Raw genomic sequence first — 16,924 nt, 5'->3', positions numbered from 1 at the left:
TGATGAAAGGTCATCAATTTGAAATGCTAACATTATTTTTTTCTCCGTAGATGCTGCCTGACCTGCTGACTGTTTTCAACATTTCCTGTTTTTATTTTTGTTTTATCAGATATGTTAAACTTGCTGGACTTAATGATCAGACAGGATAGGAATGCAGAATCGAGCAATGTTGCTCGAGAGTTACATTTTCTCAGTTAATGAACATCTGTTGCATACCTTCTCCAATGCCTCTCATTTCATTTTTTTCTAAACAGGGGTCACAAATGTTTACAGCATTCTTACTGTGATCCAACCATGGTCTGAACAAGATAAACATAGTAATTTTCCAAGCAGCAAATGCTACGGAAACAAATTCAGTTGAGTACTTAATGATTCACACTTCAGTACTTGCTTTTTTTTCACTTTGAGAAATAATAGAGCAAGTGCAGAACTTTATCAATTATTTACCTAATAGAATTGTTATAAGTGCTAATTGCCAACTACGACAGGAGATATTAATTCAATCACTTATTTAATTCACTAACAGTCTCCAATTGTCATTATACAATTGACACTGGATATCTGGATCAGTTCTAGCTTGATGCTGTCCTGCATAGAAGAAAGATTTCAAAGAGCACATTGTGAGAATGACAGCTACCTTTCGGGGTGTGATGGATGTATGCGGTGCTGCCATCTTCAAGCTGTACAGCCTGGCCGTCTTCAAAGGGCAGAGAGTCACCTGCAGATGTTAATATGTTAAAACGTTTGACATGTGGGAAAAAAATAAGTGCTTCAAGTTTACATTTTCAAGTTTACACTAATTACTTGCACCTTTTTCTAATCTTGCTGAAAGTGATTTGCCTTCCTACTGCCCCATGCTACAGAAAGACTGGGCTAAATCCTTCCCTCTAGTTTTCCATTTTATTTTCTAGAATGATTAAGTCAAGCACAAAACAGTCACACACATTTATCTGTTGAATATTCTTCTGTTGAAGTTTACCTCTGTTAGCTGAGATGCTAATCAAGAGCTCTGTTGACCATCTATTAAAACTTTGTGAAAATCAGACCAATGTCATGTTGCTGTGTAGATACATCACTGCAGGATTTAAATACACCAAGGATGACAGGGTACTGTACGAATATAAGTTTGTTGTTCTTGCTTTACACTCTCCATAGTAAATTACAGAATGTTAATTACTACAACTCTGAAACAAACTACAGCATGTTACTGGTATTCAGCAGGATGTGTGTTATACTCCTGTTAAGATTCAAAGGCTTCAGGTTTGATTTTTTTTTGTTATATCATCACACGTCAATGAAACTGTGAATTAAAAAGGAGTTAAATTTTATGACTTTTGTTCAAAACAAAGCCATATTCTTCCGAATTGTCCTTGGGTCTTTCCTTACCATATAGCAGCCATTAACAAAGGGTAGGTTGAATGGATACTGGTGACAAGACCTCAGTGAATGCAACTCCATTACAGTTATTCAGTTTTATCTCCCTCAGACTGTCTTCCCTTTCCTGCACTCTGTTCAGTATCTGCCCATAGCAAAGTGACTTGGATTCAAATTCAGCAGCATGGAAATATACAAGCATACACCCGTACCTGTTTGTATCCCATTGTGTGTTCATGCTTCAAATAACTCTGAAGGGGCATAGTAGCTATACTAATAATTATACTCAGCGGAACTGAAGAGGACTAGTCGCCATATTAATAATCATATTAAGTGAAAGAGTTAAACTGTGCAGTCGATCAGAAAAAGCAAACACAGTTTAACTGCAGGACAAGTACACCAGGGCACCAAACTGTGGGCTGTTTTTTTTCAAACAGAAATCTCGCAGTGAGACGAGGCTAGCCTGTCCAAATGACAGGCATGGCCTTCAAATAATATAGGGAGGGATAATATAGGTTTATTTATTTATGCTTAGTCTGAAAGAATTCATTAAATCAGATATCTGGACATGGGAGAGGCAATTGATATCTATAAATTAAGACTCAAGCCAAGACGTCAATAATGTCAGCTAACATGATTAAATCCTCATGCTGATAATAAAGCAGGCGTGCAATGGTGCTGATTGCTGTTTAACATTTGTATCTGATGCATGATGTAACCCTAATCAATAGTTGTGAGTGAATAGAAATAACTCCCATACTTTGATTGGTATATATTAATTACTCAATCGAATTTGAAAGTATATCTACCTGTGTATTCCTGAATCCTGTACTCTGGTTGGTCACTAACTGGCTTTCCAGAATCCTTGCTATATAGCTGGAATAAACCGTTGTTTGAAAAACTCTGTGACTTGATCTGGCTACTTAAAGGAACAAATTTGTAATAAGTTAAAAGGCTGAACATCAAAAAGCCCATTCCTATATTGTCTTTGTAATAGATTACCATTTCAGGGAATATCATTATTGTGCCTCTTATAAATAAAAGTGGCATTACTTTGTGGAGATAGTCTTGGTTGAACTGCTTCTTGTGTGTCAAACTCTTAAGGCCAGAATGCAAACCTTATCCCAATATATTTGTCAGCAAAATGAGCAAAAACATATCCGCAATTGCTTCACGCAGCAGGAGGACAATGACAAAGTTGCAACCCGACCTGACTGAAAACACAAACGTTGGCATGCCCAGTAGAGTAGACATTACTGTATATAAAATGCACCTGTACTCTTCCAAATCAGACAGACTCTCATTCATACTCTGGACATATGTTTAGTATTTGCCATTGCCTGTAACTGCCATTGTTACCTTTATGTACTGTAACTTGTTGGATGTAGGCTGTTGTACCATCTTCCAGCTGAATAGTTTGCCCCTCAACCAGCTTTGCATCTGTTAAATATATTCAAAAATCAACACATTGTCAGGATAAAAAGTTTCTCTCTGCATCTACCCTCTTAAACCTTCCCAGAAACTTTAAATTTTAACGAGATCACCTCTTCTTCTTCCAAACTCGATAGGTTACAGGGCCCATTCTACTTAATCTCTCTTCTTCAGACAGCCCTCTCATCTCAGAAATCAAGCTAGTGAACTTTTGTCACACCCCCTCAAGGGCAAGGAAACAAAATGTGCATAGTACCCCAGCTGTGGTTTCAGTAAAGCCCTTTGTAACTGAAGCAAAGCTTCTTTTGTACATCGACCCCTTTCAATAAAGGTTATCATACCATTTGCTACCTAATTGGTAACCTTGTGTTACCAGACAAGAACACACAAATTCCTGGAATTTAATAGGTTCTCATCTTTTAAGAAATATTCTGTTTTATTATTCTTCCAATCTTTAAACGACATCATATTTTCCCATATTATACCTTCTTGCACACTCACTTAACCTATTTGTATCTTTTTTCAGATTCTGTGTCCTCTTGACAACTTTTTGCCCATCTAACTTCATATTGTCAGCAAACTTGGGATACACGAGTTTCTTCATTCAAGTCATTCAGATAGATTGTAAGTAGCCAAGGCCCCAGCAATGATGGATGCAACAACCCATTAGTACTAGCCTGAGAACCTGAAAACGACCCGTTTATTCCTAATTTGTTTTCTGTCACCTCGTGAATTCTTAACTTGTGTAAACAATCCTTCGTTTGGCATTTAATCAAGTGCCTTTTGAAAACTCAAACACATTACATCCACTGGTTCCCCTATACTTACCCTGCTAGCTATATCTCCACAAAAAAAATCAGATTCATCAAACACGATTTCCCTTTGATAAAACCATCTCGACTCTGCCTGATTATAGTTTGGTTTTCCAAGTGCCCTATTATCACTTCCCTAATAACGGATTCTAGCATTTTCCCCAGTCTAATATAGTGTTTTAAATAATGAGATACATTTTACCTTAAAAACTGCAAAAAGGTAGAGTCTTGTAGTAGATATTAGGAACAAGTATTTGAAAGAAAATCTAGCCAATAATACAGCTGAATAGAAAGAACATAGAACATAGAAACCCTACAGTGCAGAAGGAGGCCATTCGGCCCATCGAGTCTGCACCGACCACAATCCCACCCAGGCCCTACCCCCACATATTTACCCGCTAATCCCTCTAACCTACACATCCCAGGACTCTAAGGGGCAATTTTTAACCTGGCCAATCAACCTAACCCGCACATCTTTGGACTGTGGGAGGAAACCGGAGCACCCGGAGGAAACCCACGCAGACACGAGGAGAATGTGCAAACTCCACACAGACAGTGACCCGAGCCGGGAATCGAACCCAGGACCCTGGAGCTGTGAAGCAGCAGTGCTAACCACTGTGCTACCGTGAATAGCATGACATTCTGAGAGATCGATTATAGATTACTCATTTGGCTTAGTCAATTTCTACATCCCAGTTACTGGGAAAACTAAAAGTTTGTAAATTATATTAAATTTAATAGATAATCTTCCTCCTTCAAGTACCGTGTTTTAAGAGGGCATTGGCAACTGTGTACTTCCATTGGATTGGTCCATGATTATGCTTGGCAAAGTGCTGCAGTGGTTTGCCGTTGCCTTTTGCAGTGTGGAGATCAGGAAACTCTCCCGCTCTTTACCACGTACCATCAGGCGTGTTGGAAGGATTTACAGGCTGGTAATCAATCTGTTTGGCCACGTTATGAATGCACCTTCCGTAGCCATCAAGCTCTGAAGTGGAGCTTAAACCTAAAGCTTCCAGCCCCGAGGTAGGGACTCTTCCCACTGTGCTACAAGACTTTTAATAAACAAATTATTCTACAATAGTTGCAGACGTTGTAACTCAGTATGTGCTGCTGGGTGATGTAATAACAGCTGATCTTGCAAAATGAGATGCAGTATTTAGTAGGAAAGCACAATGAAAGGAACTTCAAAAGATTTTTTTCAAAAGAAAAGTCATGGTACTTGCTTTAACAATTCTGTTTAAACCTTAGGATTGAACTAAAGGAGATTTTCATGTGCACCCCTCCCCACAATGTTCCTCTGCTTACTTATTTTTCTCCAGAAATTGTACAATTTAAATGTAATAAACATGTATATTTTGAAAGTGTCTATCCAGTATATGTAAATATTAATTCTCCTGTTTATATTCTTCACACTTGTACCCCAGCTCCACTTCTATTTGCTGATCTTGGCCTTGTGCATCTCATGGACAGTTAACCTTCTCCAGGTCACCATCTATGGCACTCTTTGGCAGAGATTGACTCTGCTCTGGAGAGACGCCTAGCCTTTGTTCAATGCCGCACAAGGAGGAATGATACTGGCAACTTAGGAGAGTGAGAAATTGAACCTCCATCCCAACACTCCCTGGTGCTACATGTTTGACCATTGCTTTGTTATTTCTAATTCATCACTGGGTGCTCACCTTTCAGTGTATGTTGAATGTAGGCTGTAGATCCATCTGTAAGAGTCACTGCCTGTAGGCTCAGGCTCTCCATCATCTAGTTCAATCTAAAACAATGACAAAGCACTAGTATCAATCAATAGTAAATACGAACAACTTAATGCATACAGCGTCTTCATCATAATTTCACACTACAAAAGCATAAGGAAGTACGCAGGGAATTTTTAAATACGACATAAAGTACATACAGGCAGAATATACAAGATTTGGAAACATAATTTTAATATGATGGACATAGAGTGCGACATTCAACCACCCTGATTTTTGGACAGAGGGATCGTAGTTGGGCGCGTCCCTGCAGCCCCTTGGAAACAGGGAGGGCAAAACAGAAACCTGCTTTACCCACATCATGAGTGCCATTGTGGCATGGAAAGCTGCAGCCCCCGGATAGCCCTGGTCTCCATTTTGTTCATGGAAAGCTGCAGCCCCCGGATAGCCCTGGTCTCCATTTTGTTCATGGAAAACTGCAGCCCCCCGGATAGCCCTGGTCTCTATTTCAGTGCGGGTGTTCCTGCTCAGTCCAGGGGGCTGGAGATGCAGAAAGCATGTCTTCCAGACAGCATCCCATATTGACAGGCACTATCCTGATGAAAGGGAGTTACAGCAATGCACTGCAGGATTATTGCCTTTGACCATTCACAGGGAAGTTATATCGCACTGAGAGAACGAGAGAGCTCCACATTCAGCGATGATGTACCGTATGCATTCTGCTGGGAGGTTGAAGACAGGAGCGAAGCTATGTTTCCCCCCCATAGGCAAGAAGCCCTCTGGGCTGACCTTGAGAAAGAACATGCGGTGAGGATACTGTCCAGAGTACCATGGACTGGTAGCAGTTCCAAAAGCCCGCTCCAATAGCCCGCTCAAGCGAGTCAAAGTGACTGAATGTATTTGAACATTATGGATCTGGTTTTGTGCCACCCTGGAGTCAGGAATGAGGTTGGGAATCACCAAAACCTGGTTTTTCTCATGGCAATTTAAACCTCCTGTATAAAAGTGAGCCCATACGATCTACCCACAGGAAGGGAAAAGTTCAGATTAGAATTGGATTGGGAGCCCACATATCTGTCTTCTGACATCAGGATTCATCCCTAGTGGAAATTTGTTTTTCCTGTCCCCAGTATTTTCATCAGGTGGAGCACTTCTGAAACCAACTTTGTTGGAAATTTCTGGAACTTTGGGGCAAGCCTGCTGAGTAGTCAAGGAACATCAGGTTGTGATGACTTCAGATATCATTATTAGGTACTATCTTATGCAGTAGCTGTATTTTTATTACAATGACTGATCACAGGACTCTGTCCTACGAAGGTAGGTTGACAATTACACTGATCGGTATTGTCTAAGTGTGGAAAACCTATTTGGAAAAATGCTATTTTGCATTCAAAACTGAAGGAAGCAGTACCTGGAAACTCTAGTGTCATGATCTGAAGTGAGTGGGCTACATCCTAGTCAGGGGATGGGGCAGCTCATATGTGAATACCCAGTATTCAAGATTAAGAGTTCTGCTACAGGGTACTCAGATGAAGATCTCATTGCAGCGGTCTACAGGAGATGAACACTTATACCGAGATGCTTAGAACATTGGCAAGTATGCCAGATAGCCTTGTGTCACTACAGTATAGAGGAGTTCTGCTGCACCGTGGCACTGGGCATCACAAGGAGCTTTGATTCCATTCCTGCATGGTACTGGTTGGTGTTTCCATGGCAGTGCTGCCAGACTGACCCATGATGGAGTGTGCTCTGCCAACTTCCATTACAGCACAGGCAGAGTCCTGTCCACATATCTGTGCTTCAGTGGCAACTTTGGCAGATGTCATGTTATCACTAGCTGTTGAAATGCAGGCTTAGCCTGCTGCATTCACATCTGTCTCTGCTGCCATCGTAGCAAAACAAGCTCTCACATTAGTCCAGCAATCTGTGCTCCAGGTGATTACAAGCTCTGTTGAGACACCATCTGAGGCTGAGGCAGCGGCTCTGTGGAGCTTCCTACACTGCCACTAATCTTGCTGGGTTCTCTCAACCAGCCGACCCACACTGCTTCCACTCACGTCTAGATAGTACAGTCCAAAGGTGGGCCCTCAAGTTCGAGATGCAAGAGTCACCCTCAATGAAAATCAGCAGCCTTCCACCAGCCATGCTGCAGTCACTGGGCTAGCATGTTTATTCAGCAATCAAACTAAAAAGACTTGTTGAAGCTCTTGACTGCAGAGTCTATTTACAAGGCTGCATTAGACTATAAACACTTTCAGCCTGTAATGGGATCTCAGGTTTAACCCTTTGAGAACCATAAATTGTGTACATGTTCTCTGGGGGGTCAGTTGGCTGGACAGCTGGTTAGTGATGCAGAGCGGCGCCAACTGCACGGGTTCAATTCCTCTACCAACTTGAGGTTTTTCATTAAGGCCCTGCTCTCTCAACCTTGCCCCTTGTCTGAAGTGTGGTCATCCTCAGGTTAAATCACCACAGTCAGCTCTCCTCCTCCTCAAAGGGAAGAGTAGCCACTAGTCATATGTGACTTCATCTTTTACTGTCTTAGTGCACTAGGCCAGGAAAAGGCACCCAGAAGATGAGCACAAAGACTATATACGAGTGTCTTTTTGCACTATTGATGTACTGCAGGATGAAGATTGTGTGTTCAGGTTATTTCTTTGGCCTTTATCAAATGAGGCGGCACGGTGGCACAGTGGGTAGCACTGCTGCCTCACAGCGCCAGGGGAACCGGGTTCGATTCCTGGCTTGGGTCACTGTCTGTGCTGGGTCTGTACATTCTCCCGTCTGCGTGGGTTTCCTCCGGGTGCTCAGGTTTCCTCCCACAGTCTGAAAGATGTACTGATTAGGTACATTGACCTGAACAGGTGGCAACTAGAGGAATTTCACAGTAACTTCACTGCAGTCTTAATGTAAGCCTTATTTGTGACTAATGAATAAACTTTACTTTAAGCTTTAACTTTATGATATTGACATGGAAACTTTCTGGTGGGAAATCAGAAATGGATGTATTTTGAGGGATGGTCCATGTTGCAGGTGAGTCAACAGAAGTGATCTTTGTGTCGTCATTGTCTACAGGAACAGTGCCAGAAGACTGGAGGATATCGAATGTTGTCCCCTTGTTCAAGAAGGGGAGTAGGGACAACCCTAGTAATTATAGACCGGTGAACTTTACTTCTGTTGTGGGCAAAGTATTGGAAAGGATTATAAGAGATAGGATTTATAATCACCTAGAAAGGAATAATTTGATTAGGGATAGTCAGCACGGTTTTGTGAAGGGTAGGTCGTGCCTCACAAACCTTATGGAGTTCTTTGAGAAGGTGACCAAAGAGGTGGATGAGGGTAAAGAGGTTGATGTGCTGTATATGGATTTCAGCAAAGCGTTTGATAAGGTTCCCCATGGTAAGCTTTTGCAGAAAATACGGACACATGGGATTGAGGGTGATTGAGTGGTTTGGATCAGGAATTGGCTAGCTGTAAGAAAACAGAGGGTGGTGGTTGATGGGAAATATTCATCCTGGAGTTCAGTTACTAGTGGTGTACCGCAAGGATCTGTTTTGGGGCCACTGCTGTTTGTCATTTTTATAAATGACCTGGATGAGGGCGTGGAAGGATGGGTTAGTAAATTTGCGGATGACACTAAAGTCGGTGGAGTTGTAGACAGTGCGGAGGGAAGTGGCAGGATAGAGAGGGACATAGATAAGCTGCAGAGCTGGGCTGAGAGGTGGCAAATGGAGTTTAATGTGGAAAAGTGTGAGGTGATTCACTTTGGAAGGAGTAACAGGATTACAGAGTACTGGGCTAATGGTAAGATACTTGGTAGTGTGGATGAACAGAGGGATCTGGGTGTCCATGTGCATAGATCCCTGAAAGTTGGCACCCAGGTTGATAGGGTTGTTAAGGCGGCGTATGGTGTGTTAGCTTTTATTGGTAGAGGGATTGAGTTTCGGAGCCAGGAGGTCATGCTGCAACTGTACAAAACTCTGGTGCGGCCGCATTTGGAGTATTGCGTACAGTTCTGGTCACTGCATTATAGGAAAGATGTGGAAGTGTTGGAAAAGGTGCAGAGGAGATTTACCAGGATGTTGCCTGGTATGGTGGGAAAATCGTATGAGGAAAGGCTAAGGGGCTTGAGGTTGTTTTCATTAGAGAGAAGAAGGTTAAGAGGTGACTTAATAGAGGCATACAAGATGATCAGAGGATTAGATAGGATGGATAGTGAGAGCCTTTTTCCTCGGATGGTGATGGCTAGCACGAGGGGACATAGCTTTAAATTGAGGGGTGAGAGATATAGGACAGATGTCAGAGGTAGGTTCTTTACTCAGAGAGTAGTAAGGGCGTGGAATGCTCTGCCTGCAGCAGTGGTGGACTCGTCAACATTAAGAGCATTCAAATGGTTATTGGATAAACATATGGATGATATTGGAATAGTGTAGATTAGAGGGGCTTTAGATTGGTTCCACTGGTCGGCGCAACATTGAGGGCCGAAGGACCTGTACTGCTGTGTAATGTTCTATGTTCCCCCTCTACCCTCAAAGTGAACTTCTGATCCCAGGGTACTGGTTTGATCCTCATAATATGGAGCTTGTGGAGGGTACAGTACACTACCATACATATGAAGACCCTCTCAGACACATACAGCAGAGAGTTCCGCCCCACTAAGTGATCTTGGCATGAATTTGCTGTAGGTTGCTGGCTTGATCTACGGTGTTCTGTGGTTCCATTGTTTTCATTAACAGCCCTGTGATAGCCCGTGTGCTTTTGGGAGATAAAACCTATATTTTGTGCTGTGATGACAGTCCCTTGAAGAAATACATTCCTCTAGAAAATGATTTCTACTAAACTACCTAGCCTCCAGTAAATTATCATGTGACCAAGTTGCCTGGGAGATAAACGACAGAGACAAAAAGTCACCAGAAGTTAATTACAGGAGCGTGATTCTGTACTTGAACAGTTTAGTAGGCTTTAGAACAAGTTGGTTGCAGAAGAGAAAATACCTTTCTCAAACGGAGTTGTGTTGAAATTTTATGTGTACGCTAAGAAATTTTAAACTTTTGTTAGCTGAAGGAGCCCTAACAGTGAGTTGAATGTCTGCAGTAACCGTTTTAGAACAAAACTCCACAGAAAGGGAATAATAGAACCAGGAGAGTTTGACCCGAGATAACTACATTTAAGACACGAGAGAAACCAGTGCTGGATGGGAAGTTTGCAACCATAGGATGGCTTGAGGAGATATGAAGGGGAATGCTTGCCTGAAGTGCAAGGTCCAAGAAATCTCAAATTTATATGAATCTTTAAAGCAGTACTCAAACAAGTGGCTTATCTTCCAATTTTGGTAAGTAACTGACTAGGGGGCTATAAGTCCGATGCATTTAGAAGGAAAGGTGATTTAAGGAGTTTAATTTAGATTAGAAGTAACTAAATTCATTATACTTTTACTGTTAACGGAACTATTTAAGATGGGGTGTATTTCTTAGCATTCATAAACTTTGATTTTTGTGTAGTAAAATTATTTTGCTTTCAAATGTGAACCTTGCAGCTTCATTCTTTTACTAAATATTTAGGTTTTCGGATTCTAAAAAAGCTAAAACATTACTAGGCTCTATCGAGATCATAAGAATTAGGAGTCTTGTCTGGGATTGTAACAATTGGGGGCTTATTTGGTATTGTAACAGCCCTCTGACCTTGTGATGTGAGGCTGGTAGGGGTTCAGAAGCCATACATAGCCTTCAGTCTTCCTTGGAGGCCCCAAGATAGTGAGTAGTGTAGACTTCTGAAGGATTAAGGCATCATGGCTGCTTCCAGGATAATGGGCATTCAGAGAGATTAACTTCTTGGTGTGATCAGACTCAAAATTTTAAACTGTTTCTCTCCACAGATGCTGCCAGGCTTGCTGAATTTTTATAGCACTTGTCGTTCTAGAGCAAAGGCACTGCTCCTGGTTCAGCCCAACACACGGCTGTTGCTCTGAGAAGACCCTCTCAGACCCTTCCAACATTTGACAGAATGGTAGCCCTCGCAGTTGTTGCATCATCCCCTGTTGACATGGGAGGGCCACAGCCACCTTGGTGACTCAATAGTGCCAAGCACCTTTGGGAGCATTGCAAACTCACATTTCCTTTCATCCTGCCTCAGGCAAACCCGTCACCTCCCGTATAGTTCTGTGGGTGACAAACTGCAGCACAATGTAATTCCGCCAGCTCCTCCCTGGAAGGAAGTAGCTGTGGCAAAGGATAAGGTGACAGTGATCTTCAGTGGCACTGGGAGGGCTGACATCGCCTGGTTTGAGATTCCAGTTCGCCATGAAGTGGCTGACACAACTCCATTATTATGTTCCATATCAGACTCAATTTTAAACTGTTTCTCTCCACAGATGCTGCCAGGCTTGCTGAGTTTTATAGCACTTGTTGCTCTAGCGCAAAGGCACTGCTCCTGGTTCAGCCCAACACAGGGCTGTTTATCAGAAGACCCTCAGACCCTTCCAAAGAGAGCTCCCCTTCTCTTCACAAGCTGGTGAAAATTTTGCCAATTTGTGCATGAATCCATTTAGACTACTTGCAATTTGCTTGTACAGATTTCTCTGGGAGGGATAGTGGAACCGGATTTCAATTTAATTGCCTACAAAGCTTTCCAATCTCTTGTCTGAATAATTAGCGAGGATGCCAGTTTATTCATAGCACCGTTTTATTCAGGAGGTAGGCTTATTGGTTCCCTTTCTCTCAAAATAAAATGACAAAATGCAATCTCCAAAATACCAATAGAATGACGGCATTCCATGTAAAATTGGAAGCCAATGGGAATCAGAAGGAAAACTCTCCACTGTATGCAAGGCACAGTCAGGAATGTGATGGAATACTCTCCACTTCACTGGATGAGTGCAACTCAAACAGCACTCAAGAAGCTCAGTACCATCCAGGTCAAAGCAGCCTATTTGATTTGCAACCCATCCATCACAAAGAACAAAGAAAATTACAGCACAGGAACAGGCCCTTCGGCCCTCCAAGCCTGCACCGACCATGCTGCCTGACTGAACTAAAAACCCCTACCCTTCCGGGGACCATATCCCTCTATTCCCATCCTATTCATGTCAAGATGCCCCTTAAAAGTCACTACCGTATCCGCTTCCACTACCTCCCCCAGCAACGAGTACCAGGCACCCACTACTCTCTGTGTAAAAAATCTGCCTCGTACATCTCCTTTAAATCTTTCCCCTCGCACCTTAAACCTGTGCCCCCTAGTAATTGACTCTTCCACCCTGGGAAAAAGCTTCTGAATATCCATTCTGTCCATGCCTCTCATAATCTTGTAGACTTCTATCAGGTCTCCCCTCAACCTCCGTCGCTCCAGTGAGAACAAACCAAGTTTCTCCAACCTCTCCTCATAGCTAATGCCCTCCATACCAGGCAACATCTTGGTAAATCTTTCCTGTACCCTCTCCAAAGCCTCCACATCCTTCTGGTAACTAAGGTTCTATAAAGCTGCAACATGACTTGCCAATTTTTAAACTCAATACCCCGGTCGATGAAGGCAAGCATGCTCTATGTCTTCTTGACTACCTTCTCCACCTGCATTGCCACTTTCAGTGACCTGTGTACCTGTACACCCAGATCCCTTTGCCTATCAATACTCTTAAGGGTTCTGCCTGTGCTGTATATTTCCAATCTGTATTAGATCTTCCAAAATGCATTACCTCACATTTGTCCGGATTAAACTCCATCTGCCATCTCTCAGCCCAAGTCTCCAACTGATCTATATCCTGCCATATCCTCTGATGGTCCTCATCGCTATCCGCAAATCCACCAACCTTTGTGTCGTCGGCAAACTTACTAATCAATCCGGTTACATTTTCCTCCAAATCATTTATAGATATTACAAACAGCAAAGGTCCCAGCACTGATCCCGGAGGAATGCCACTTGTCACAGCCCTCCATTCAGAAATGCACCCTTCCACTGCTACCCTCTGTCTTCTTTGACCGAGCCAGTTTTGTATCTACCTTGCCAGCTCACCTCTGATCCCATGCGACTTCACCTTCTGCACCAGTCTGCCATGAGGGACCTTGTCAAAGGCCTTACTGAAGTCCATGTAGACAACATCCACTGCCCTACCCTCATCAATCATCTTCGTCACTTCCTCGAAAAACTCGATCAAGTTCGTGAGACACGACCTCCCCTTCACAAAACCATGTTGCCTCTCACTAATACGTCCACCTTAAATATTTACTCTCCGCCACCAGTGCATCATGTTTGCAGTGTGCATCATCTACAGGATTCACTGCCGCATCGTATCAAGGTCCCTTTAATGTCACGAAGCTCTACCAGGGAAGCAGGAGCATGGGCACATCACCACTTGCAACACCTCGCGACTTAAATATCTATCATTGTTCCTTCCCTAACAGGGGGGGTGATGGCCTAGTGGTGTTATTTATCCAGAAACTCAGCTAATGTTCTGGTGACCTAGGTTCAAATCCCACCACGGCAGATGGTGGAATTTGAATTCAATAAAAATGATCTGACCATGAAACCATTGTAGGAAAGACCCATCTAGTTCACTAGTGTCCTTTAGGGAAGGAAATCTGCCGTCCTTACCTGGTCTGGTTTACATGTGACTCCAGAGCTACAGCAAAGTGGTTGACTCAACTGCCCTCTGAAATGGCCTAGCAAGCCACTCAGTTGTACTGCAACTTTTCAAGAAGGCAGCTCACCTTCACATGGGCAAATAGGGATAGGCAATAAATGCTGGCCAGCCACCACCACTTCAGGCAATTAGGGATGGGCAATAATTGCCAGCATGGCAGTAACTCTCACATTCTAGGAATTTATTTTTAAAAATCCAACAAATCGGTTTAGATTTACATCGCCAACTGAAGAATTATATACACAACTACTGTCAGCTTAAGATTTGACAAGATATAATCCAGCTCTCAGTTATAATATTAGAGTAATTACATATGACACATGAACAACTGTTGATTTATAACTCGCTAATAAGTAGATATAAACTTTGAAGTAGATCTCAAGTTGGACTATTTGCATCCTTTATCCTGTTTGGCCTGGCTTGGGTGAAGATCTGAATCCAGCTCCTCCCTCTCCCTAGACAAGAACTCCATGTCCCTCAACAACTAATGATTAATATTCTATACATAAACATTTTCTAATGTTTTGCTTGATTTTGAAATTGATGACATAATTACAGTGTGTACAAGTACTCTTAATTGTTATATAAATATTGCTACCAGTAAGATTGCTATGTGGTAGTAGTCGGGGTGAAAATTAAGAAATGCTAACCTAATTACAAATGGGAAACCAGAAAGCATCTGACATTAAATAAATCTTTCAAACCTTAACATAGATAGGTTATAAATCCCTGTCTGTGATTGTTGCTCAACATAACACTCTTCAGTTATTGTAATGTAGACATTGACCCATTTATTTAAACTCTTCTTAGCAGGAAAGAAGTTTCATTCATTTGAATGTGTTACACATTCATACACGCAAACCACAATCATTTCTCGGATATACAATTCTCAAAGTGACTGAATTTATATTAACATACAAAAAGGAAACAGTCCTGGGCTATTAAAACCAGGTCAATGTGTGTTTTTCCCCAGTATTTATTTATTTTTGTAATCATACATTTTACGCGGCTGGAAGATACATCGTAAATAAATGATATGGTGCATAAGAGTGTTCAAATGCAGCTGTACCAGTAACGTGTATGAACAAAACACAGTTGGACTTGTAGAGTGTCTATTATTCTCACATTAAACATTCTTCCCATTTGCTGCTCCCTGTTTTCCTATTTAAAAATATTACCGCAGTAATATTAGTCAATACTTTTATTCATCTTGCAAGCAGAAAAATATAATTGATGTATTAAATGCCATATAATATATGTCCTTATTTTCTAAACATCTGAATCCATCCTTTCAAAGTGTTCAGTAAAGTGTTACAGACTGTCACTAATTATGTTTTCGTTGTTGTGGACCGGAAGCAAAGATAACCTTGTTGTTTAATAGTTGTTTAATAGTGACAAAAACGGTTGATGAAGGAAGGGCCATGGATGTCGTCTATATGGATTTCAGTAAGGCATTTGACAAAGTCCCACATGGCAGGTTGGTTAAGAAGGTTAAGGCTCATGGGATACAAGGAGAAGTGGCTAGATGGGTGGAGAACTGGCTTGGCCATAGGAGACAGAGGGTAGTGGTCGAAGGGTCTTTTTCCGGCTGGAGGTCTGTGACCAGTGGTGTTCCGCAGGGCTCTGTACTGGGACCCCTGCTATTTGTGATATATATAAATGATTTGGAAGAAGGTGTAACTGGTGTAATCAGCAAGTTTGCAGATGACACGAAGATGGCTGGAATTGCGGATAGCGAAGAGCATTGTCGGGCAATACAGCAGGATATAGATAGGCTGGAAAATTGGGCGGAGAGGTGGCAGATGGAGTTTAATCCGATAAATGCGAAGTGATGCATTTTGGAAGAAATAATGTAGGGAGGAGTTATACAATAAATGGCAGAGTCATCAGGAGTATAGAAACACAGAGGGACCTAGGTGTGCAAGTCCACAAATCCTTGAAGGTGGCAACACAGGTGGAGGAGGTGGTGAAGAAGGCATATGGTATGCTTGCCTTTATAGGACGGGGTATAGAGTATAAAAGCTGGAGTCTGATGATGCAGCTGTATAGAACGCTGGTTAGGCCACATTTGGAGTACTGCTTCCAGTTCTGGTTGCCGCACTACCAGAAGGACGTGGAGGCGTTAGAGAGAATGCAGAGAAGGTTTACCAGGATGTTGCCTGGTATGGAGGGTCTTAGCTATGAGGAGAGATTGGGTAAACTGGGGTTGTTCTCCCTGGAAAGACGGAGAATGAGGGGAGATCTAATAGAGATGTACAAGATTATGAAGGGGATAGATAGGGTGAACGGTGGGATGCTTTTTCCCAGATCAGAAGTGACGTTCACGAGGGGTCACGGGCTCAAGGTGAGAGGGGCGAAGTATAACTCAGATATTAGAGGGATGTTTTTTACACAGAGGGTGGTGGGGGCCTGGAATGTGCTGCCAAGTAGGGTGGTGGAGGCAAGCACGCTGACATCGTTTAAGACTTACCTGGATAGTCACATGAGCAGCCTGGGAATGGAGGGATACAAACGATTGGTCTAGTTGGACCAAGGAGCGGCACAGGCTTGGAGGGCCGAAGGGCCTGTTTCCTGTGCTGTACTGTTCTTTGTTATTTACCGAAACTCCATAAAAACATAGATTTGAGTACACAATCATCAAATTAAAAAATTACAAGGCTCAGTTTGAAAACATTAAATACCAAAACTAGGCTCGATGTAGGATATATGTGATTTCATATACATATATCATTCTCTCTTTCACCTTCTTCCTTCGGGAAAAAGATACAAAAGTCTGAGGTCACATACTCAAGAACAGCTTCTTCCCTGCTGCTGTCAGACTTTTGAATGGACTTACCCTGCATTAAGTTGATCTTTCTCTACACCCTAGCTATGACTGTAACACTACATTCTACACGCTCTCCTTTCCTTCTCTATGAACGGTATGCATATTTTGTCTGTGTAGCGCGCAGGAAACAATACTTTTCACG

The 16,924-nt window shown here is 42.3% G+C and overlaps 1 protein-coding gene across 7 annotated transcripts in view; it reads right to left on the bottom strand.

The window, feature by feature from the left end:
• LOC144479189 (zinc finger protein 76-like) overlaps window positions 1-16,924 on the bottom strand; it is a 75,078-nt gene that overhangs the window by 38,403 nt on the left and 19,751 nt on the right. For all 7 annotated transcript variants that reach the window (XM_078197802.1, XM_078197807.1, XM_078197805.1 and 4 more), the window contains 3 exons: window positions 5,297-5,382; window positions 2,734-2,814; window positions 638-718 (listed from right to left, as the gene is read on the bottom strand). In XM_078197802.1, coding sequence (XP_078053928.1) covers window positions 638-718; window positions 2,734-2,814; window positions 5,297-5,372 — 238 coding nt within the window. In that variant the 5' untranslated portion in view covers window positions 5,373-5,382. The remainder of the gene's footprint in view (window positions 1-637; window positions 719-2,733; window positions 2,815-5,296; window positions 5,383-16,924) is intronic.

The sequence above is a fragment of the Mustelus asterias genome, chromosome 25, assembly GCF_964213995.1.
Source record: "Mustelus asterias chromosome 25, sMusAst1.hap1.1, whole genome shotgun sequence".
NCBI lineage: Eukaryota > Metazoa > Chordata > Chondrichthyes > Carcharhiniformes > Triakidae > Mustelus > Mustelus asterias.
Note: the sequence above shows the minus strand (reverse complement) of the source record. Positions and strands in the feature narration are given on the sequence as shown.